General features: G+C 37.0%; 1 protein-coding gene across 2 annotated transcripts in view; it reads left to right on the forward strand.

Annotated features, from left to right (window-relative positions):
- The window catches only part of HLTF (helicase like transcription factor), a 72,839-nt gene that overhangs the window by 16,232 nt on the left and 31,988 nt on the right, over window positions 1-24,619 (forward strand). Inside the window, exons 3-13 of one of the 2 annotated variants that reach the window (XM_060099552.1) lie at window positions 564-730; window positions 1,941-2,074; window positions 2,852-2,949; window positions 5,663-5,737; window positions 5,896-6,087; window positions 9,423-9,518; window positions 13,052-13,127; window positions 14,448-14,538; window positions 16,123-16,202; window positions 16,289-16,333; window positions 17,381-17,470. In XM_060099552.1, the coding sequence (XP_059955535.1) occupies window positions 564-730; window positions 1,941-2,074; window positions 2,852-2,949; window positions 5,663-5,737; window positions 5,896-6,087; window positions 9,423-9,518; window positions 13,052-13,127; window positions 14,448-14,538; window positions 16,123-16,202; window positions 16,289-16,333; window positions 17,381-17,470 (1,144 nt within the window). The remainder of the gene's footprint in view (window positions 1-563; window positions 731-1,940; window positions 2,075-2,851; window positions 2,950-5,662; window positions 5,738-5,895; window positions 6,088-9,422; window positions 9,519-13,051; window positions 13,128-14,447; window positions 14,539-16,122; window positions 16,203-16,288; window positions 16,334-17,380; window positions 17,471-24,619) is intronic. The other variant, XM_060099553.1, reaches the window with a different exon arrangement.

The following is a 24,619-nucleotide window of genomic DNA, read 5'->3' on the forward strand; positions in this document are numbered from 1 at the left end:
TTAACCCTTTGAGATTCTGGAGAATTTAGGCTTAGGAGCTGGCCTGCCTGGATTCAGATCCTAGCTCTGCTACTTAATAACTTTATGACCTGGGGCAAGTTACTTAACTTTTCTGTGCTTCAGTGTCTTCATCTGTAAAATGGAGATAATGATAACACCTACCAAAAGGGTTGTGACAGTTTTAAAATTCAGTCTATGTAATGTACTTAGAACAATGTGTGGCCCATAGTAAGCACTCAAGAGATTACCTGTTTTCGAAGTTATAATGTTGAATAATTTTAGATAATGTGCCTCTGTTAGTTTTGATTGTATCTTTTATATATCAAGGATTTGTTAACTTCCAATGAATGTAAATTAGGAAAATATTGTAAAAGAATTATTATAAAATATGTTCTTTAATATTTCTATAGAAATATGAGTCCCAAGAAAATGTGCATTTCTTATATGTGGTGTTATTCAGTAAGCATTAAAAAATGAATGGAAATCCCAGATAAAATACGATGAAGAAAGGTATCATTATATGTTTATTATTTATAATAATATCTGTTTATTATTTTTATTAGGTTAATAATAATGAGATGGTTGCATTACAACGAGAACCCGATAACCCTTATGATAAGAATGCAATTAAAGTAAACAACGTGAATGGAAATCAGGTCGGCCATATAAAGAAAGATCTTGCAGCTGCCTTGGCCTATATCATGGACAACAAATTGGCTCAAGTTGAAGGGTAATGCACTTTTGGAGTTCAGTTTTAATAATTGTGAGTTGTAGTGATCTTTGAATGTAAGGGTATATAAAGTTGCCCTGACAACTTTTGTCGCTGTACCTTTAGTATGCATTCAATAAATGTTTTAATTCTTCTTTCATCTGCCTGCACTACCCTAGCCATCAAATAGCTGTTCCCTCACTTTCCTGGTAAATTATTACCATGGAGAAAAATAGACTTTGGTTCAAATATTAGAAAGTCCACACCATCTTTTAAGAAAAAAGCCTTTTTAAAAAGCCTTTTAGAGCATTGATTTGAGAAGTTTGGAAGTGTTTGTTTAAATCAGGTTGTAAGCTGATAGCCTGTGATCAGATGTACATGAGTTTGGTTTTGCCTACACAGTGTTTAATTTTTTTTTCAGTTATTTCCGATATTCGAATATCTGGACATTCTACATTTTATGCATATTAATTTTCCCCTAATTATACAAAATTATTTATAAATATTTCTCTTGATAAATGGAAGATCTGGTAATGCAGGATACTCATTTCCACATGACATCATTTGATTGGAGATAAGTAGCAGCTGTTGCATTATCTAGGCATATACCTTCTTAGTTCTACCACCTGTTCCTTTTTTAAAACTCCCAGTCTCTTTGGTTACATTTTCTCTTTTATGCGTTTGTGTCTGTGACCTCAATTTTAGTATGGGTTGTTTAGGATATTAAAAGGTGAGTTTGGAAGATAAATATTTAGCAGTGTCTTCTTATTTGTTTACTTGTTTTCTCTTTTCTCAGTTCATCAGGTTTTTCAGATATTGAGAGTAAACTTTCAGTTAATCCTGGATCAGAAATAGTTCTTGGAAATCCTTCCCCATGCTCCCAGAATGGGTTGCTACACTCAGTGGTTCTGTTAGTGGAAACTCTGCCTTCTGAATTAAACTTGCTATTTTACCTATCTTATGATCTTGGTAATAGGCTAACTACGTATTTAAACACTTTTATCTCACCTGAGTTTCTTCTGGCATTCTGGTCCTAAAAACTGCCTTTTCTTCTCATTGTTGGTCCTAGTCCGTGTCCTTTTTCTTTCTAGTCTGCTCAATTAGTTCCTTTATTTTACTTGCATGCGGAATTTGAATGTGGCAGTTATTTAACAAGATTTTTAATGAGACTTAAGTGTAAAAAAATAACACTTCTAATTTCTCTTTTTTTTCTCCTTCTTAATTATAATAGGGTAGTTCCTTTTGGTGCAAACAATGCTTTTACCATGCCTTTGCGTATGACTTTTTGGGGAAAAGAAGAAAATAGAAAAGCAGTTTTAGATCAGTTGAAGAAACATGGATTTAAGTTGGGTCCTGCACCAAAAAGTAAGTTCAGAGTTTAACCTACTATTATTCTGATATTGTTAAGATGCTGGAATTGTAAAACATTTATTCTCTTAAGTAATACCTTGAATTTGGGTGGCTAAATTAATTAGTGCTAAAGGCTCCAAGTTCTTTTTTTTAGGAATCTTTTTAAGGAAATCCTTGAATTTTTTTTCTCTTTATTTTGAAATAACTATAGATTCATAGGAGGTTGCACACATACACAGAAAAATGTACAAGGAGGTCCCTCCCCTAACTTCCCCCAGTGATAATATCTGGAAATCCCTGATTTTAAACATTCTCTTTAATAAGTTACAGACAATAAGAATCTCCCAATAGAGAATGAAAAAGTATTATTTGTTTTTCAAAAGTTTGTTTAAATAATGTGGAATTCTTTTAATGTATTTTTTGAATAACCTAGCAGATTTAGTTTTAAAATTTTTTTTTTTTTTTTTGTGGTACACTGGCCTCTCACTGTTGTGGCCTCTCCCGTCGCGGAGCACAGGCTCCGGACACGCAGGCTCAGCGGCCATGGCTCACGGGCCTAGCTGCTCTGCAGCATGTGGGATCTTCCCAGACCGGGGCATGAACCCGTGTCCCCTGCATCGGCAGGTGGACTCTCAACCACTGCGCCACCAGGGAAGCCCTAGTTTAAAAATTTTTTAAACACATATTAAGGGAATTTTTAATTCAGCTTATTAAACAAGCTTTAAAAGCTATTTACTAAAAGATAATTTATTTCATTTGGTGATTTTATTCTTTTCATTTTGTAAATTATAGCTTTAGGATTCAGTTTGGAAAGTGGTTGGGGCTCTGGAAGAGCGGGACCAAGCTATAGTATGCCAGTTCATGCTGCAGTACAGATGACAACTGAACAGGTGCACTTCTCTTTTATTTCGTAACTAAAAGTGAATAGTGAATTTTATTTTTTATTTTTTATTTTTTTTGTGGTACGCGGGCCTCTCACTGTTGTGGCCTCTCCCATTGTGGAGCACAGGCTCCGGATGCGCAGGCTCAGCGGCCATGGCTCACCGGCCCAGCTGCTCCACGGCATGTGGGATCTTCCCGGACCAGGGCACGAACCCGTGTCCCCTGTATCGGCGGGTGGACTCTCAACCACTGCGCCACCAGGGAAGTCCTGAATAGTGAATTTTAAATGCCGAAGGTTAATGTTTAAAAATATAAGATAAATATGCATCTGCTAGTATCAGTGATCTTTATATTGTTATGGAACATGTAGAATAAATAAAATATATTGCAAATATTTAGAAAGAAAGCAGTGATTAGGAATATATCCACATACATGCATTCATATATACATTGAAACACACACATTGCTGTGTACACCTGTGATGTTTTACTCTGTTTTGATGTTTTTGTATTATTTGAAATTTTTAAAATAGCCATAATTTTTAAAAAGTTGAAGCTTGAAACTTACTCCTTTCAGGAAGGTTGCAAATGCAGTGCTAAAAAAACTAGTTCTGAATCACTGGCCTTAGTCTATTTCTTACTTTGTCTGCTTTGTGATCCAGGATACTGTTATGCTGGGTTAGTTTGGGGAAAAAAGGGTATAAAGTAAATTAATGCAGATCAATCTACCAATTACATCAAAATTTTTTTTGTCTCTACTCATCAGTGTTAGCCTTTGTATATTCTACTTGTAGTTACTGTATTTTCCCTGCTCATTGTTAGAAGGGCTTGAGCCTGTGTCTGTCATTCTTTTTTTTTTTTAAATTAATTAATTTTATTTTTGGCTGCATTGGGTCTTTGTTGTTGCGTGCAGGCTTGCTCTAGTTGAGGCAAGCGGGGGCTACTCTTCGATGCGGTGCTCAAGCTTCTCATTGCAGTGGCTTCCCTTTGTTGTGGAGCACGGGCTTCAGGCACGCGGGCTCAGTAGCTGTGGTTCGCGGGCTTTAGAGCAGTCTCAGTATCTGTGGCGCAAAGGCCCAGCTGCTCCCTGGTGTGTGGTATCCTCCCGGACCAGGGCTTGAACGCATGTCCCCTGCATTGGCAGGCAGATTTTTTTTTTTTAAGTTAGAATTTATTTAATTAATTTATTTTTAATGTATTTTTTCATCTTTATTGGAGTATAATTGCTTTACAATGGTGTGTTAGTTTCTGCTTTATAACAAAGTGAATCAGTTATACATATACATATGTTCCCATATCTCTTCCCTCTTGCGTCTCCCTCCCTCCCACCCTCCCTATCCCACCCCTCCAGGTGGTCACAAAGCACCGAGCTGATCTCCCTGTGCTATGCGGCTGCTTCCCACTAGCTATCTATTTTACGTCATGCCACTCTCTCAGTTTGTCACAGCTTACCCTTCCCCCTCCCCATATCCTCAAGTCCATTCTCTAGTAGGTCTGTGTCTTTATTCCTGTCTTACCCCTAGGTTCTTCGTGACATTTTTTTTTCTTAAATTCCATATATATGTGTTAGTATACGGTATTTGTCTTTCTCTTTCTGACTTACTTCACTCTGTATGACAGACTCTAGGTCCATCCACCTCATTACAAATAGCTCAATTTCATTTCTTTTTATGGCTGAGTAATATTCCATTGTATATATGTGCCACATCTTCTTTATCCATTCATCTGATGATGGATACTTAGGTTGTTTCCATCTGGCAGGCAGATTCTTTTTTTTTTTTTTTTTTTTGCGATACGCGGGCCTCTCACCATTTTGACCTCTCCCATTGCGGAGCACAGGCTCCGTACGCACAGGCTCAGCGGCCATGGCTCACAGGCCCAGCCGCTCCGCGGCATGTGGGATGCTCCTGGACCAGGGCACTAACCCGCATCCCCTGCATTGGCAGGCGGACTCTCAACCACTGAGCCACCAGGGAAGCCCTGGCAGGCAGATTCTTAACAACTGCGCCATCAGGGAAGCTCTTGAGCTTGTGTCTGGTGGGTAAACCCCAGATTACCTCTCCTCACTTTTTAGATTTGGCCTGATTTCTTCTGGGCTGTTGCTATGTATTTATTTGCTAATTTACAAAAGTAATTATAACATATATATGTTACTGTACGATTAGACTAGATCAATTTAAAGAACCAACTAATGATTAGCATAAGATTGAAATTATCCTAATATTTTGTAGCACATAGCAAATTTCTGATTGCAGTAATAATCAATGAAATGTCATTTACTCGAAAAAGTCAAATATACTTGGTAGGATCTGCCAAAATGGTTTGAATACAGCTAATAGAATCACAGAATTTCAATGGCAGAAGGAACCTTAGAGACACTCTAAATCTAGTTCATCCCATTTGTTTTGTGGTAATAAGATACAGGGCCATATAGGGTAAGTGTCTTGCCCAAAGTTATATAAAGGTTTTTTTGTGACAGAGCTGTGACTGAAACCCAGGACTTAAAACTCTATCCTGTATTCTTTCAACTGTAACAGTTACCTAAAGGATCTGTTTATTCTGCCATTATTGAGCAGTGTAGTATCTCAAAGAATTAATTTATTTTATGTACCTTTTGGTATTTGACTCTTTTAGTTAATTAAATGACTTGAAATCTCTGAATTAAGTACAATTATTTTAATTGGTTTGTTTCATAATGTTTATTGTTGCTGTTTGTTGTAGCTTAAGACAGAGTTTGACAAATTGTTTGAAGATTTAAAGGAAGATGATAAAACTCAGGAAATGGAACCAGCTGAGGTACTGAGCCAGTATTTTCTATTTAAAACTATTTGGAATTTTAAAATACGGTATTAATCTATACACTTTTCATCACAAGATCAACTTTTCCAGATTCTGCATGCGGTAAAAGAAAGGGCTTATTGTATTTCTATTGATGACATTTCTTTTATTTATAGGCTATTGAAACACCATTGCTTCCACATCAAAAACAAGCTCTAGCTTGGATGGTTTCACGGGAAAACAGTAAAGAACTTCCACCATTCTGGGAACAGCGAAGTGACTTATACTATAACACAATAACAAACTTTTCTGAAAAGGACCGACCAGAAAATGTTCATGGAGGAATTTTAGCTGATGATATGGGTTTGGTAATTATATTTTTCCTTGAGTTAATAACGTTTTATTTTGTAACTAAGATTTTATATGAAGTAATTTTGAAGTAGATAGAGATGGGAATATGTTGGTGCCAGTTGGGACTAGATATCACTGTAGAACATAATTTTTCCTGTGGTTTTCACTTAAAATAAAGCTGAGCTTTTTTTTTTTCCTTTGGATTGTTTGCCTAAGGTACAATTAAAATAATTGCAGTAATGATATAAACATGTATTTTTCAATTTTCTTTTGAAATTCAGGGTAGCTTATCTTTCATGGGTTTTCTTAAAAGATATGATTCCTTACACCAGCAGTTTTTATACTTTTTGGTCTTAGCAACTCTTTATGTTCTTAAAAATTATTGAGGATCCCAAAGAGTGTTTGTCTTTGTGGGTTATCTCTGTTACTATGTCTATTAATATTTATGGTACTAGGTATTAAAATTTTTTATTATTTTTAACAAGGTAAAAAACTCATTATGTGTTAACAGAAATAGCATATTTTTCAATGAAACATACTCCAAGACAAAAGCAATTTTGATGAGAAGACTGGCACTGTTTTACATTTTTGCAAGTCTCTTTAATGTCTGGCCTAATAATTGACAGCTGAATTCTCATATCTGTTTTTTCATTCATTCTGTGTGATACGTTGTTTTCGTTGAAGAATACAAAGAAAATTAGTCCTCATGCAGATATGTATTTGAAAGGGAGTATTTTAAAAGCCTTTTTAAGATAACTAGATTTTCTTTGCTATGAGAAAATAAAGCAAATATTAGCTTATTAAAGGTTAATAATTATAATGTGGAACTTTTTTTTTTTGGCTGCACCATGCGGGGTCTTAGCTCCCTGACTGGGGATCAAAGCAGTGCTCCCTGCATTGGGAACACAGAGTCGTAACCCCTGGACTGCCAGGAAAGTTCCTATAATGTGGAACTTAAAAAATCATATCAATGAACTTCTTATACTTTGTTCCATTAAAATCCATTGGTGTAGCTTGCATGTTGAATGGATATTTTACCCATGCATGATTTTGTAACATTAGGTATTGCTCAGTTGGAATATATTGGTTTACTGAGTTACACAGATCTGCCAAATGTTGATGCATTTCATTATACAATGTAAAAAAATTTACATTCATTGATACTACTGCTCATCTTATTAGAAAGGCATTTACATTTGGGAAGCTTTTCTACTCATAGCATTGGATACAAGTTTTCTAACGTAATTGTTGCTTGAAAGCTCAAATTTTATCATTAACAACAAACACTGTCAGTTGTTTCCTTTGGAGCTGATAGGCCCATTTTATTCATTTCTTTCAGGAAAATGTCTGCCACTCAGTCATGAATAACTAGTTATCAGTCATTCTTTCAAGTTAAAATGGTGGTACTTGAAAGTGATGATGCATGGTAGCTAGTTCAGCTTGTAATTCAGTCTCACAGGTGATTTTTCTCTAGATAACCTTCATATTTTGGTATGCAAAAGAAGTATTTTGTGTACTTCCCATCTTGTTACACAGAATATTTAAAACGTGTGTACTTAAGAGGTGAGATTTGGTAAAATGAATGTGTACTGCTTTATCAAGAACATTCTTTTTGTGGGCTTCTTAGTTGCGAAGTGCTGGCTCCTTAGTTGCAGCATGTGGGTTCCTTAGTTGTGGCAGGCAGGCTCCTTAGTTGCAGCAGGTGGGCTCCTTAGTTGCGGCAGGAAGGCTCCTTGATTGTGGCATGCGAACTCTTAGTTGCGGCACGCATGTGCGATCTAGTTCCCTGACCAGAAATTGAAACCAGCCCCTAGCATTGGGAGTGCGGAGTCTTATCCACTGTGCCACCAGGGAAATCCCTCAAGAACATTCTTAAAGAGCATTCTTAAAGTGAAACTGTTTCTTTGGTTTTTTTTTTTTTTTAACTGTATGTGGTAGTTAAAAATACAGTGATCACTAGTATAATGTAGGGCCAACTGCTTTGTGTCATGCTAAGGCAGCAGCAGTTTTACCCACCATTGCTTTCTGTGGAATTACTACAGATATCAACACAAGTAAGGTCTTAGTAGAATTATTAAAACAATTTTGACTACACATACTCCTGAAAGGGTCCTGGGGAGCTCCTAGGACCTGTGGACCACACTTTGAAAACTGCTGCTTTACAATGCTTTCAACTTGAAAGAGGTTTATTTCTATGTTGCTAATTATAAATTCAGCTATGGAAAATAATGAAAATTTTCATGATTCTGTTTTTAAAAAAATGCACAAGAAATATCTTGTCCTGTATGCTTTATTGGTAAGGTATATAGTCTTTAAGTCTTGGAAATATCTTTAAATGAAATTTAATAAAGTAATTATCTTATGTCCATACTGGGATTACTAATCATTTTAAGTTAGCTCTGAATTACATGGCAAGCAAGTAGTTGTAGTTTTGTGATAAAGTTATTAGTTCAGGGTTAAATGTGACATTTAAATGGCAGTCATTCAATAAAGTGACATTTCCCTAAAAACATATGTTTATGGAAAACTTACACACTTGTACTGCTAGCTGCTCCAGCTTAGTTCATAGTCGTCAAAAACTGGAAACAATCTAAATGTCCACCAACAGGTGAATGCACAAATAAGTGTGCCATGTATGCATATATGATGGAATATTACTCAGCAATAAAAAACAACGAATTGCTAATAAGCATTTCTCTATATTACTCCATTCTTCTTAAGGAACAACTTATACCAGCTCAGGTCACCACATGCTCTGAATCAGGACTGGGCCTAAAATTGTATTGAGCAGAAGAAACTAACAAAGAAGAGTACATTGAGTAATTCCATTTATATCAAGTTCAAAGGCAGGCAAAATTAATATATAGTGATAGAGACAAATCAGCTGTTGTCTGGTACAGAGGTGGGGAGATGGACTGCAGAGGAATACAGGGCAACTTCTAGGTGATAAAATTTTTCTGTATCTTAATTGTGTGGTGGTTACACCAGTGTATACAGTTGTCAAACCTATCAAACCATACACTTAAGTCTGTGAACTTTGTTGTATGAAAATTATACCTCAATTAAAAAAGGATTAAAAAAATAAAATGACATTTCTCAAAGATGCTTACAGTATTTTACACAGTAAATTATTTAATAACTCCTAGTAATATGGCATGGTAAAGCATTTACTAACTTAATGAATGAAATAACTTCATTAATATGTATATTATTTAGTATAATAATTAGCATACTTCTGTGGCCCTGAATCTGTTTGATATTTTCTTACTTGATTTAAAAATTAGTTTTGGAATGTTGTCTGGTCAACTGGGTTTCAGAATCTGACCATTTTTCTTTGTAAAACATTTTAAAGGGCAAAACTCTGACAGCCATTGCAGTGATTCTTACCAACTTCCATGATGGCAAATCTCTTCCTATTGAAAGAATTAAGAAGAATCAGCTGAAGAAGGTGAAGTATTACTGTGTTTTTTCGAAAGTCTCTGGTTTATTGTAAAACCTTTTAATTTTGTCATTAAAAAAATTATTGCCAAAAAATTGATAATATCCGGTTTTTAGAGATATGATGAATGCCCTTTCTCGTGTGTTGCTGATAAGAGTGAAAGTTAATCCTACATTCTTGAAGGCAATTTGGTAATGTGGATCAAAAGCCTTAAAAGTGTTTATAATCTTTGATTCAGCAATGCCATTTCAAAGAAACTATCTAAAGAAGTTATCAGAAATGCATTTTTTTCCAAAGAGAAAAATACAAGTTTATTTCCCCAGCATTATTTTAAAGGCAGAAAAGAAATACCTGTCAATAAGTGAACAGTTAAATTATGATACAACCATAAAATTTAATATTATGCAACTATAAAGTCCTATTTTTGAAGAATACTTTAATGATCTTTTTTAGTTAAAAGGCCAAATACACCTCTGTATGTAGAATTAGAGTCTTCATTTTGTAAATACATATTTATATACGTCTAAGTGTAGTCACACATACTGTATGTGTCAAAATGTTAATAGTGATAATTATGTCCTAGTGATGAGAGAATGGGTGACTATTCTTGATGCTTAATTTGAGTATATTTTTATATATAGCATATATACACATAATACATGTATATTCAGTTTCTAAGAATTAATAATTAGTTTTGTAGGGAAAATAAATGTTATAAGAATGAAATGGTTGTTCTTCATGCTCAGCTGAAAATCCAAAGAACTTAAAGTAAGAAGTAACTAGATGCAAGGTGTATGCAAAATATCTCTTTTTTGGACTTTTCTCTACTGTTCTTATTTTTTACTTTTCAAAGATGCTGCATATCACTTTCCTACAACTGTTTATTAAGATTCTATTTTATTAATTTCTGCGCTTAGTTGCATTTCCTTCTTTGTACTTTTAGTGGGAGTTTAACTCTCTTGTTAATGTCTAAGTTTCAGTTCCTTACCCTGAATAGTCCAGTGCTTTCCACGTCTGTCCTTTTCTTTCTACATTTAGTTATTAAAATTGAAGAATAGCAACTAAGACTGCTTACAGCTTCATTGTCAATTACCAATTAAAAATTATTATCAATAAGGCTTTCCCTTTTTCTCCAAGATCAGCCATGCATTTAACATGTTATGTAGTAGGAAGGTTTTAGGATATTTAGTTTGCTATATTAGTTGAAATTGAGGCTGAAAATGTTATTTCCAGCTAAGCATTTATTGCAACAGAAATTTCATTATTTCAGATAGATTTGGATATTCCAAGTTTACAGAGTGAAATGTTATTAAATTTCATGAGATTGGAGCATAGTATGATTTGATAGGTTGGACTTTATATCTTTGAACTCTGTGAAGAAAAGGTTTACTAAGAGTCATTTAATATGAAATGAATAATCTAAAGGACATCCTTTATTTGTAGATAAACTTTTGAATTATTTTTTGCATACTATTTAATATAATATAAATGATTGTACTGAATATTGAAGACTGGGTAGAATGATGAAAGGCATTTTTTTTTTTAAGTGACAAACCTTTTTTTTTTTTTTTTTTAAATAAATTTATTTATTTATTTATTTGTTTTTGGCTGCATTGGATCTTCATTGCTGTGTGTGGGCTTTCTTTAGTTGTGCCGAGCAGGGGCTTACTCTTCGTTGCAGTGTACAGGCTTCTCATTGCAGTGGCTTCTCTTGTTGCAGAGCACGGGTTCTAGGCCCGCGGGTTTCAGTAGTTGTGGCTCGCGGGCTGTAGAGTGCAGGCTCAGTAGTTGTGGTGCACGTGATTAGTTGCTCCACAGCATGTGGGATCTTCCCGGACCAGGGCTCGAACCTGTGTCCCCTGCATTGGCAGGCAGATTCTTAACCACTGAACCACCAGGGAAGCCATGAAAGGCATTTTTAACATCAGTTTCTTGACGCTGATGCTTTAAAAAGTTAATTTTCGGGCCTCCCTGGTGGCGCAGTGGTTGAGAGTCCGCCTGCCGATGCAGGGGATACGGGTTCGTGCCCCGGTCTGGGAGGATCCCATATGCCGCGGAGCGGCTGGGCCCGTGAGCCATGGCCGCTGGGCCTGCGCATCCGGAGCCTGTGCTCCGCAACGGGAGAGGCCACAACAGTGAGAGGCCCGCATACAGCAAAAAAAAAAATAAATAAAAAAAAAATAAAAAGTTAATTTTCTAAATAACTTCTAGTTACATATCTCTAAAAATGGTACATCTTGGATTTTTAATTTATTTAGACTCATACCATTGGAAGGGGATGGATTTTCTTTTCAAGAACATTTTAAGTAAAACATAAACTCTAATGAGATTTTGTAAGATGTTTAAATTTCTATTTTTTAAAAAACTAAAATAAAACATCCTTTATTGGCCCTAATTCTAGGCAAAAATTACATTGTACTCCTGCTAAGCAATCCCGAACACCACTCTGAGGTTTTGATTCAAAATATGACGTACCTTTCACAATGTGACCTACCTTTCTTTTTTATTTTTTTATCATTATTTTTTATAAATGTATTTATTTATTAATTTTTGGCTGCTTTGGGTTTTTGTTGCTGCGCGTGGGCTTTCTCTAGTTGCGGCGAGCGGGGGCTACTCTTCCTTGCGGCGTGTGGGCTTCTCATCATGGTGGCTTCTCTTGTTGTGGGGCACGGGCTCTAGGCGTGCAGGCTTCAGTAGCTGTGGCGCATGGGCTTAGTTGCTCCCCGGCGTGTAGGATCTTCCTGGACCAGGGCTCGAACCCATGTCCCCTCGATTGGCAGGCAGATCCTTAACCACTGGGCCGTCAGGGAAGCCCCTACCTTTCTTTTTACACTGGAAGAATTAATTTAATTAAACCCAATTTTATTTGTCATTCCTACCTACAGAATCAAGTCTAGAATTAAAAGTAAGATTGGAGGAACCCTGCCCTACTAGACTCAGTTGAAAATATTTCACAGAGATGTATAAAATTTTACTTTTATAGAAGTTCTTGTGCTCATGTACACATAGTTGCACTTTGAAACAAAGGAGAACACATGAAGGGAAAAGGACACAGTCAGAGTTGGCAGGGAAAATCCCTGGTAGAGTAAGGGAGGAGGCATTCTGAAACCTGACTATTTCATCTACCCATTTTGGGAATTCCAGAAAAAAAGGATGTCAATGGCAGCATCATTAAAGATCTATTAGGGACTCTTGGTTTGAAAGTTTGTAGTCTTAGAATTCCTTTTAATTCTAAAGTAAATCCCATTTTGTGAATGTTTCTCACAGTAACTAATATGCCATTTATAATTGAGGTTTGCTTTTTGTATTCCTTTTGAAAAGGTTAAGACAGACTAGCTTTCTTTTTTGAGGTACCTGTGAAAAAACTTTTCATCAATTTGTACAGTTTTCTTCTTAATGCACCTCCTTCCACTGCTCCAGAATAGGGTAGCAATTTAAGTAGTCTTTATTATGTAAAGTAAAGCAATACAAAATAGGATGCATTTTTAAGTTTACTTAAAACTGACAGCAGTACTATGTAAGAAATATGCCTTTTCATCCAGGAATGTAATGTTTACGATGAATCTGTGAAACTTGGAGGGAACAATACCAGTGAAAAGGCAGATGGACTAATCAAAGGTAAACTTTAATTTTGAACATGACCCCATGTTTGATTTAGATTTTTCCAATTTAATGATGTAATTCCAGCTTTGGCTTAGTACTATACAAAAATTTCAGATCTCTTTTTCTAAAGAATCTCATGAGGACTGGTAGGAAAAATTTCATCAAGGAAGCAATGCGATGATGGAATTGGCTTGGTAGCACATTAGAGGAGGAAAAGCATTTTTGGTTGAGGAAAAAAAACCCATGAAAGGGCGGTTAAAAGCAAGACAAAACACAGAGTATATTGCTCTGGGACCTCAGAGTAGTTTCTGGTATTTATAATGTAAATGAATAACAGCAGAATATGCATGAATATGCATGAATAAACAGCAGATAAAAATAGAAAGATAGGTTAGAGCCAAATTAGGCAGAGGAGAAATGAGAAGGGATCTATGGATTTAACAGTTACATGGCTGGATTTAGCAGTCAGTGACTTTCATAAAATTAATTTCTTAAGATTGCTTAGAACAGAGCAAGACTGAAAATATTTTAAAATAAGACTAGTAGATGAAGAATTGTTAATAACAGCTGTGTGCTGTTATGAATTTTGCTGTGTTTCAGATAGGAGAAAAATAGTTGGAGAGAGAGGCAGGATTGAGGGCTTTTGGGGGGCATGGTTTAAGAGGGAAATCCATGGATAGGAAAAGATTTTGTATACAATGGAGAGAATAATTTGGTGGCCTGTGGGAGGAAATGAGATCAAGAAAATAGATACATGAGTTAGCATTAGAAGGAAAGGAAGTAAGGTTGAGGAAAAATATAGATAATTGAGGGAATAAAAAGGTAGGAAAATTGATAATTTATAGAAGATGACATCTGATTTTCTTTGTAAAGTGAAGTAGGTCATCTGGGAGTGAAAGGAGTTTAAAATCTAGGTAGAGGATCCAGTGTAGTACAGATCATCCAGGTGAGTGGGTAGGGAGAATGTGTGACAGGCAAAAGAGTTGCCAAGTGATACAAGGTGACCCTAACCCTAATACCACCTGTTTATTGTTCATTTTTTTTTCCAGCAGCTCTTAGCTGCCTTGGTATAGCAGGAAATTCAGCCAGTGTAGGGATTGGCTAGATGACTACAGGGGAAAGACTGGGCACAAAAAAATTGAAGGTACTTTTCAGTGAGAAAATACTAGATTAGGAAACTGTAGAGAGTACAGCTGACTGATTGAAAGAATAGGAATGAAGATATTAAGAAAGTTGAGCTATTGAGTTGGAAAACCAAGGTTTTAAGAAGGATACTGCTAGTCTAAGACGATTTACTAATACTCTGTATATTTGTCCTTTTTTTTGAAATGGAAGGATCTAGATGTAGTGGAGAACCCAGTATTTCAGATGTCAAGGGAAAGAATAAATATCCCAAGTCAGAATTCTCTAGCTCCCGCCCCAAAAGGTAAACTCTGTTATCGTTTAATTTTATGTAATATGTTTAAACTCTTTCTCCATTTTCTTACATATGGGAGAGAGCTATGACCATTATCTCAGTTGCAAAGTTCTTTCAAATACATTCTTTAATTTGAAACTGCTAAAGTCACTGTGACTTAGGCAGGTAGACCGTTCTCATTTTGTAAGTGAAAACATATATATATAAAAGAGGTGAATTGGTAATTTTTAATAATCACTTGTCTTTCTACTGTTTTCCTATTTCTTTCACATAGGAACTGAGATCTAGCTCTTGGGTTTTCTGTTTTTGTTAAGACTTTAGAAGAATTTTCTTTATGAATTTGAGGAGTTGAGAACTGATGTATATGTGTCGGATGGTTTGACGAAAGCATTCTTTGCTCATCTGAGTTCTTTTTCACTTTACCTTTAGTGGAAATAAGACATGATAAAGTTATTCATGGAGAGTATTATATTAATGTAGGCTGGAGGGAGAATTTGAATAAAACTTAATGCCCCTCTGCTCTCCATTTGAATCTGTTAACTTTATAAATTTTATTTACTCTCTGAGGTAGATCTAAATACTTGGCTTTTGTGTTTTATTGTCCATCATCAATATCTGCAGGCATGACCTCAAATCTCAGTCCCTCTTAGCTATTCCACCAATAGAGATTTCAAAACTGGGGCTTTGTTAATTGTTCTCTATCTTTAGTACCTGTCTGAACTGAGCACAAAACCAGGACTCATCAGTTTCCCTCTCATCTAGATATCAAATCTTATAACTCTGAACTGACCATGAGTGTTGGTAACAGGGCACTGTTAGGTAGCCCAGATCAGATTAAAGGGTGTGGAATTAATGATGACATGGGAAAAACAACCACCAACACACATACTATAACTAATACAAATATATTTACTGTGCAACAGGCACTATTTTAGAGGCTTTGCATGTGGTAACACATTTTATCCTACAAAGTGGATTGTATCTTTATTCCTGTTTTCCAAGTGAGGAAACTGAAGCTTAGAAGAAGAATATTAGGTGACTTGCCTAAAGTCACATAGCAAATAAATGGTGGAATGGACATTTGAATCTAAGCAGTCTCTCTCCAGAGTCCATTGTTCTTAGGCACTTAACCACCATATTGTACTGTTTCTACACAGAATTTATAAAAATTTTCATTGTGAAAGAATTATATTTTTGCCTCTTAGCTGCCTATGTCATTATATGGGAGGGTTATCTTTGATAATCAGAATCACTTCTTTTTTGTTCTAGTTTTAATATAAGTGTTTGAATTGAATTACCAAATACTGAACAAAGTGTTGAAGGGATTACTATCTTAGAATGGTTTACTTTCTCAAATTTATTTTAATAATAGTGATACCGCATTTTGTATAGTGAATGCTTCTGGCTACGAAAGCAAAATGCTTTCAGCAAATTTGACTTTCATTTGTCAAATAAAAATTTTTTACCCTTGATATTTTTTCAAAAAATAAACCGGGGCAAGACAAAAAACATTTGTATTACATTTGTTAAACGTAAGTTTTTATATCCCATTTTGTTTTGGATTGATAAAAAATTTGTGTATACTTAATTTAGGAGAAAAACTGCGGTACAGTACACTGAAAGCAGCGATTCAGAGGAAATTGAAACAAATGAATTGCCACAGAAAATGAAAGGTAATAGGAAATGAGTTTGATTTGATAATGTGTCCTATGTTTTAATTTCCTAGTGTGACCAATGTTATATTTGGTTTTGCTTTTAGGCAAACTGAAAAATACACAGTCAGAGACTAAAATCAGAGAAAAAGGTATGTATATCTCAATATCCCCTTTTTTAAAATATTTACGTATTTATTTGGTTGTGCTGGGTCTTAGTTGTGGCAGGAGGGCTCCTTAGTTGCGGCATGCATGTGGGATGTAGTTCCTTAAGCAGGGATGGAACCCGGGCCCCCTGCATTGGGAGCATGGAGTCTTAACCACTGCGCCACCAGGGAAGTCCCTTTCTCAGTATCCCTGATCTACACTTAAAGGTTATTAAAGTAAAACCTCACTGATTTGTATCTGTCTGGCTTGGAATTCTTTAGTACTAGGTTGTAAACTTGACTGCTTTTTACATTTGAACTATTTATGCTTATCAAGGGTGTTAAATGAATGAAGCAAATTGAAAGAACAGTTTCAAATTAAAATTTAAGAGAATATATTTAAACCAGCTTTAGACAAAACAAAGTACTCTCTACTGATAAAATGACTTCAATAAAACCTTTTTTGTATATGTATAAATTGTAGTTACAAAAGTAGGCCGAGACTGGCTTGTCAATATAGTACTACTATTACTGTTACTTAGCATTATACAGATTTACAAATATTCAGTGAGTATCTTTACTTTTTCCTTTATCTTTAAAACATACAGTTTACTTTGTTTTTCTCTTAATCTGATCTTGTTGTATTCCTGATAAGTTAAGAAATTGTATTGCATTTGGAAAATAACTCATCATCATTGACTGATCTGAAAATTTGGCAGCATCTTCATTAAAAGTTAAACACCAGTTTCATTGAAAACATTCTCCTTCCACCTGGGAGCTGAATCACTTTGCATGTGGCTGCTTCTACTTTCACATCTTTCCTCAAGAGAAGCAACAGTGAATCATGAATGACTACATTTCTTCTTTGAGCTGGAAAGATAGTGTCAAAAGAGGCAATTTTGGTTACTAGAAATTATTTTTATTTAATAATATAAGCTCTTAAGAAAGTGTGGAAGTGGTATTATATTTCCTATCCTTAGAAAGTACCTGTACTTAAGTACAGGAGAGAATTAGTTTTCAGATATCTTAATGATTCTGTGGTTTTCACTTCAGCAGGATCATCTAAGGTTAAAGAAGATGCAGAGTTTGCATGTGCACTTACTTCATCTACCCCTGCAACCAAAAAGAAAATGTTGAAAAAGAGTAAGTAAATCCGCTGGGTTTTTACCTTTTGTTTGGTTTGTTTTTTCTGTTTTTCAAAAAAAAAAAATTTAAATGACAAAAGTTATAAAACCATATTACAAGACGTTAAGAAAGTAGAGAAAAGAAAAAAGACAATCGCATTTTCAAAAGTGCACTTTGATATATTTTCCTATTCTGTTTGTTTTAGTTAGGTCAAAAAATATGATGGGAATAGGTCCCTTACTGATCAGAGTAGCATAGATATTTTTTTCTAATTAAAGGCACAGAGCAATTTATGGCTGCTTTAAAACTTAATTTAATTTGGATTAGTTAGAATTATAAAGATTTAATTTTTGGTATGAGAAGAATATGTTTTTCAATTAAAAATGTAAGTGATCTTTATTATTACTTCATATTTTGTAATTCATAGGGAAATGACACTGCTTAAGAGTCTGAATATTCGAAATAGAAAGAGATTGAACTGTGGTTAAGCTGATCTGGGACAAGATATTATATCGCTGCACCTTAGTATCCTCTGTTTTACGTGTTGGAGATACAGCAGACAAAAGTCTGTTTTCACAGAGCCTATGTCTAATGATGGGGGGAATATAAAATAAACAAGTAAACACATAATTAAAAAAAATTTTTAATTGAAGTATAGTTGCTGTATAATATTACCTGTTACAGGTATACAATATAGTGATTCACAATTTTTAAAGGTAATACTCCACTTACAGTTATTAAAAAATATTGGCTATATTCCTCATGTTGTACAGTATATCATTGTAGCTTATCTTATACCTAATAGTTTGTACCTCTTACTCCCCTACTCCTACACTGCCCCTTCCCTATTCCTTCTCCCCACTGGTAACCACTAGTTCTCTACATCTGTGAGTTTGCTTCTTGTTTTTTATATTCACTAGTTTGTTGTATTTTTTAGATTCCACATATAAGTGATATCATATACAGTACTTGTCTTCTCTGTCTGACTTATTTCACTTAGCCTAATGCCTTCCAGGTCCATTCATGATGCTGCAAATGGCAAAATTTTGTTCTTTTCTTTTTTTGTGTGTGAAAACAGTTGTTTTATTTATTTAAAAAAATTTTTTTTGGCCACACCACGTGGCTTGTGGGATCATAGTTCCCCAGTCAGGGATTGAAGCTGGGCCACAGCAGTGAAAGCACTAAGTCCTAACCACTGGACCGCCAGGGAATTCCCAAAATTTCATTCTTTTTAACAGATAATATTCCATTGTATGTATATGCTACATCTTCTTTATCCATTTCATCTGCTGATGGACACTTAGGTTGCTTCCATATCTTGGCAATTGTAAATAATGCTGCTGTGAACATTGGGGCTGCATGTATTTCTTAGAACTAGTGTTTTTATCTTTTCTGGATGTATACCCAAGAGTGGAATTGCTGGGTCATATGGTAGTTCTATTTTTAGTTTTTTGAGAAACTTCCATACTGTTTTCCACAGTGGCTGTACCAATTTACATTCTCACCAACAGTATATGAGGGTTCCCTTTTCTCTACATTCTCACCCAACATTTGTTATTTGTGTTCTTTTTGATGATAGCCAGTCTGACAAATGTGAGGTGATATCTCGTAGTTTTGATTTGCATTTCCCTGATGATTAGCGATGTTGAGCATGTTTTCATGTGCCTGTGGCCATCTACATTTCCTTTTTGGAAAAATGTCTATTCAGGTCTTCTGCCCTTTTTTTTTTGGCGGTACGCAGGCCTCTCACTGTTGTGGCCTCTCCGGTTGCAGAGCACAGGCTCCGGACGTGCAGGCTCAGCGGCCATGGTTCACGGGCCCAGCCGCTCCGCAGCATGTGGGATCTTCCTGGGCCAGGGCATGAACCCGTGTCCCCTGCATCGGCAGGTGGACTCTCAACCACTGCGCCACCAGGGAAGCCCTTCTGCCCATTTTTTAATCGAGTTGTTTGTGTTTTTGATATTGAGTTGTATGAGCTGTTTATGTATGTTGGATATTAGTCCATTTTCAGTCATATCATTTGCAAGTATATTCTCCCATTTAGTAGGTTGTCTTTTTGTTTTGTTGATGGTTTCCTTTGCTGTGCAAAAGCTTTTAAGTTTAATTAGGTCCCATTTGTTTATTTTTGCTTTTATTTCCTTTACTTTAGGAGATGGATCCAAAAAACACTGCTGTGATTTATGTCAAAGAGTGTTATGCCTGTTTTCCTCTAGGAGTTTCATAGTATCTGGTCTTACATTTAAGTCTTCAATGTATTTTGAGTTTATTTTTGTATTTGGTGTTAGAGAATGTTTTACTTTTTCATTCTTGAACATGTAGCTGTCCAGTTTTCCCAGCACCGCTTATTGAAGAGACTGTCTTTTCTCCACTGTATATTCTTGCCTTTTTTAAATTGTAGATTAATTGATCATAAGTGTGTGGGTTTATTTCTGGGCTTTCTATCCTGTTCCATTGATCTATGTGTATGTTTTTGTGCCAGTACTATACTTTTTGATTACTGTAGCTTTGTGGTATAGTCTGAAGTCAGAGAGCATGATTCCTCCAGCTCTGTGAAAATCACTGCTGCTGAACAGAAAACAAGAAAAAATGAAAAGAAATGAGGACACTTTAAGAGACCTCTGGGAAAACACCAAGCACGCTAATATTCGCATTATAGGGGTCCCAGAAGGAGACGAGAGAGAGACAAGGCCTGGGATGTAATAGCTGAAAACTTCCCTAACCTGGGAAAGTAAACAGTCACCCAAACTGAGGAAGCACAGAGAGTCTCATACAGGATGAATCCAAAGAGGGACACACCAAGACACATTGTAATTAAAATGGCAAAAATTAAAGGTAAAGAGAGAATATTAAATGCAGCAAGGGAAAAGCAACAAATAACATACAAGGGGGGACTTGACTGGTGGCACAGTGGTCAGGACCATCTGCCAATGCAGGAGACACGGGTTCGACCCCTGGTGTAGGAGGATCCCACGTGCTGCGGATCACCTAAGCCCCTGCGCCACAACTGCTAAGCCTGTGCTCTAGAGCCCGCACACCATAACTACTGAAGCCAGTGCACTCTAGAGCCCACGCACCGCAGCTACTGAGCCCATGCATCACAACCACTGAAGCCCGCGTGCTGTAGGGCCCGAGTGCTGAAACTACTTAAGCCCATGTTCCTAGAGCCCATGCTCAGCAATAAGAGAAGCCACCGCAATGAGAAGCCCACGCACTGCAACGAAGAGTAGCCCCTGCTTGCTGCAACTAGAGAAAGCCTGCGAGCAGCAACGAAGACCCAAATGCAGCCAAAAACAAAACAAAAAAACGAACCAAAAAAAACATACAAGGGAACTCCCTTAAGGCTATCAGCTGATTTTTTAAAAAATAAATTTATTTATTTATTTATTTATTTTTGGCTGTGTTGGGTCTTCGTTTCTGTGCACAGGCTTTCTGTAGTTGCAGTGAGCAGGGGCTACTCTTCGTTGAGGTGCATGGGCTTCTCATTGCAGTGGCTTCTCGTTGCGGAGCATGGGCTCTAGGTGCGCGTGCTTCAGTAGTTGTGGCTCTTGGGCTCTAGAGCGCAGGCTCAGTAGTTGCAGTGCACGGGCTTAGTTGCTTCGCAGCATGTGGGATCTTCGCAGACCAGGGCTGGAACCCATGTCCCCTGCATTGGCAGGCAGATTCTTAACCACTGTGCCACCACGGAAGTCTATCAGCTTATTTTTCAGCAGAAACTCTGCAGGCCAGAAGGGAATGGCATGATATATTTAAAGTGATGAAAGGGAACAGGCTGTAACCAAGAATACTCTACCCAGCAAGAGTCTTCTTTAGATTTGATGGGAGAAATCAGAAGCTTTACAGACAAGCAAAAATTAAAAGAGTTCAGCACCACCAAATTAGCTTTACAGCAATTGTTAAAGGAACTTTTCTAGGCAAAAAGGAAATGCCACAACTAGAAAGAAGAAAATTATGAAATGAAAAAGCTCACCAGTAAAGGCAAACATACAGTAAAGGCAGGAATCATCCTCATGCAAAGCTAGTAGAGAGGTTAAAAGACAAAAGTAGTAAAATAATCTATCTCCACGATAAGCTGTTAAGGGATACACAAAACAGGTGTAAAATACGATCTCAAAAACAGTCATCATGAGGGGATTTCTAAAATGCATTTGGAATTAAGAGGTCAGCAGCTTAAAACAATCATGTATATATATAGACTGTTATACAAAACCTCATGGTAACTGCAAACCAAAAATCTGTAAAAGATACACACACAAAAAAGAAAAAGGAGTGCAAACATAACACTAAATGTAGTCATCACATAACAAGAAAACAAAAGAAGGGGAAAAAAGACATACAAAAAGAAATCCAAAACAATTAACAAAACGGCAGTAAGAAGATATCAATAATTAACTTAAATGTAAATGGACCAAATGTTGCAATCAAACTCATAGAGTGGCTGAATGGGTACAAAAACAAGACCCATGTATATGCTGTCTACAAGAGACTCACTTCAGATATAGGGACACATACTGAAAATTAGGGGATGGGAAAAGGTATTCCATGCTAATAGAAATCAAAAGCTCAAGTAGCAATATTTATATCAGACAAAATAGACTTTAAAATAAAGATTGTTACAAGAGGCAAAGAAGAACACTACATAATGATTAAGGAATCAATCCAAGAAGAAGGTAAAATAACTGTAAATGTATATGCACCCAACATAGGAGCACCTAAATATTTAAGGTATAATTTTAATTTGGAAGTGCTGTGAAGAAAATAAAGGAGGATAGTGAAATAAAGATTGACGAAAGGTGCCTGTTTAAGAAGGTGATATTTGAGCTAACAAAGAATGATGAGAAAGAGTTAACTTTGGTATAAAAATCAGACAATTAGGAATAGAAAAAATAGGTTTTAGATTACTATTGACCCTAACTTTAGAAATTTTAAGAAATGTGGGACTTCTCTGGTGGTCCAGTGGTTAAGAGTCTGCACTTCCAATGTAGGGGGGTATGGGTTCGATCCCTGGTCAGGGAAGTTCTGCATGCTGTGTGGTGTGACCAAAAAAAAAGAAAAAGATTATTTGTATATCTATGTATACACACACACACACACACATACATATATGTATATACATATATATGTAAAAGAAAAAGGAAATGTGGAATTTTCAACTTAGAATGAAGTCAGAAAAAAGTACCCTTCTGTTGCAGACACATAGCTGTAATAAAAGAGAGTAACTTGAAAAATCATAGCCGTTATAGAACCAAAAAACCATATTTCTGGAAGAGAAGCAGAATAGAAACAAAAATCAGTGAGTGGGGATATCTTGTGGTAGATAGTGATTTCTTAAACTTAAGACATAAAAAGTCATAAGGAAAAGACTGATTAAATTATGCTGCATTTTAAATTTCTGTGCATCAAAAGGCACCATAAACAAAGTGAAGAATAAGGCTTAAGAAAAATTTATGATAAGTGTAACTTACAAAGGATTAGTATCTAGAATATGTAAAGAACCCTTTAGAAATCAATTAGAAAAAGACAGCCCAGGAAACCTTCAAGATGGCGGAGGAGTGAGACGTGGAGATCACCTTCCTCCCCACAAATACATCAGAAATACATCTACATGTGGAACAACAACTACAGAACACCTACTGAACGCCGGCAGAAGACCTCAGACTTCCCAAAAGTCAAGAGACTCCCCAAGTACCTGGGTACGGCAGAAGAAAAAAGAAAAAACAGAGACAAAAGAATAGGGATGGGACCTGCACCTCGGGGAGGGAGCTGTGAAGGAGGAAATGTTTCCACATGCTAGGAAGCCCCTTCGCAGGAGGAGATGGGGTGGGCAGAGGGGAAGCTTTGGAGCCATGGATTAGAGTGCAGCAACGGGTGCAGCGGGCAAAGCGGAGAGATTCCCGCACAGAGGATCGGTGCCGACCAGCACTCACCAGCCCGAGAGGCTCGTCTGCTCACCCGCTGGGGCAGGTGGGGGCTGGGAGCTGAGGCTCAAGCTTCGGAGATCAGATCCCAGGGAGAGGAGAGGGGTTGGCTGCGTGAACCCAGCCTGAAGGGGGCTAGTGCGCCACAGCTAGCCAGGAGGGAGTCCGGGAAAAAGTCTGGACCTGCCTAAGAGGCAAGATACCATTGTTGTGGGGTGCGCGAGGAGAGGGGATTCGGCGCACCACCTAAACGAGCTCCAGAGATGGTCGCTACCCACAGCTATCAGCGTGGACGCCAGAGACGGGCATGAAACGCTAAGGCTGCTGCTGCAGCCACCAAGAAGCCTGTGTGCAAGCACAGGTCACTATCCACATTTCCCCTTCCGGGAGCCTTGCAGCCCGCCACTGCCACTGTCCCGTGATCCAGGGAGAACTTCCCCGGGAGAACACACGGCGCGCCTCAGGCTGTTGCAACGTCATGCTGGCCTCTGCCGCCGAAGGCTCGCCCCGCATTCCGTACCCCTCCTTGCCCCTGGCCTGAGTGAGCCAGAGCCCCCTATTCAGCTGCTCCTTGAACCCCGTCCTGTCTGAGTGAAGAACAGACGCCCTCAGGAGAACTACACGCAGAGGCGGGGCCAAATCCAAAGCTGAACCCTGGGAGCTGTGCAAACAAAGAAGAGAAAGGGAAATCTCTCCCAGCAGCCTTAGGAGCAGCGGATTAAATCTCCACAGTCAACTTGATGTACCCTGCATCTCTGGAATACCTGAATAGACAACGAATCATTGCAAAATTGAGGCGGTGGACTTTGGGAGCAACGATATATATATGTTTTTCCTTTTTCTCTTTTTGTGAGTGTATATGTGTATGCCTCTTTGTGTGATTTTGTCTGTATAGCTTTTCTTTTGCCATTTGTCCTAGGGTTCTGTCTGTCTGTTTTTTGTTTGTTTCTTTTTATTTATTTATATTTTTAATAATTATTTTTTATTTTAATAACTTTATTTTATTTTATATTATTGTTTTCTTTCTTTCTTTTTTCCCCCTTTGCTTCAGAGCCATGTGGCTGACAGGGTCTTGGTGCTCTGGCCAGGTGTCAGGCTTGTGCCTCTGAGGAGAGAGAGTGGAGTTGAGGACATTGGTCCACCAGAGACCTTCTGGCTCCACATAATATTAAACAGCAAAAGCTCTCCCAGAGATCTCCATCTCGAAGCTAAGACCCAGCTCCACTCAACAACCAGCAAGCTACAGTGCTGG

This window comes from Mesoplodon densirostris, chromosome 5 (genome assembly GCF_025265405.1).
Source record: "Mesoplodon densirostris isolate mMesDen1 chromosome 5, mMesDen1 primary haplotype, whole genome shotgun sequence".
Lineage (NCBI taxonomy): Eukaryota > Metazoa > Chordata > Mammalia > Artiodactyla > Ziphiidae > Mesoplodon > Mesoplodon densirostris.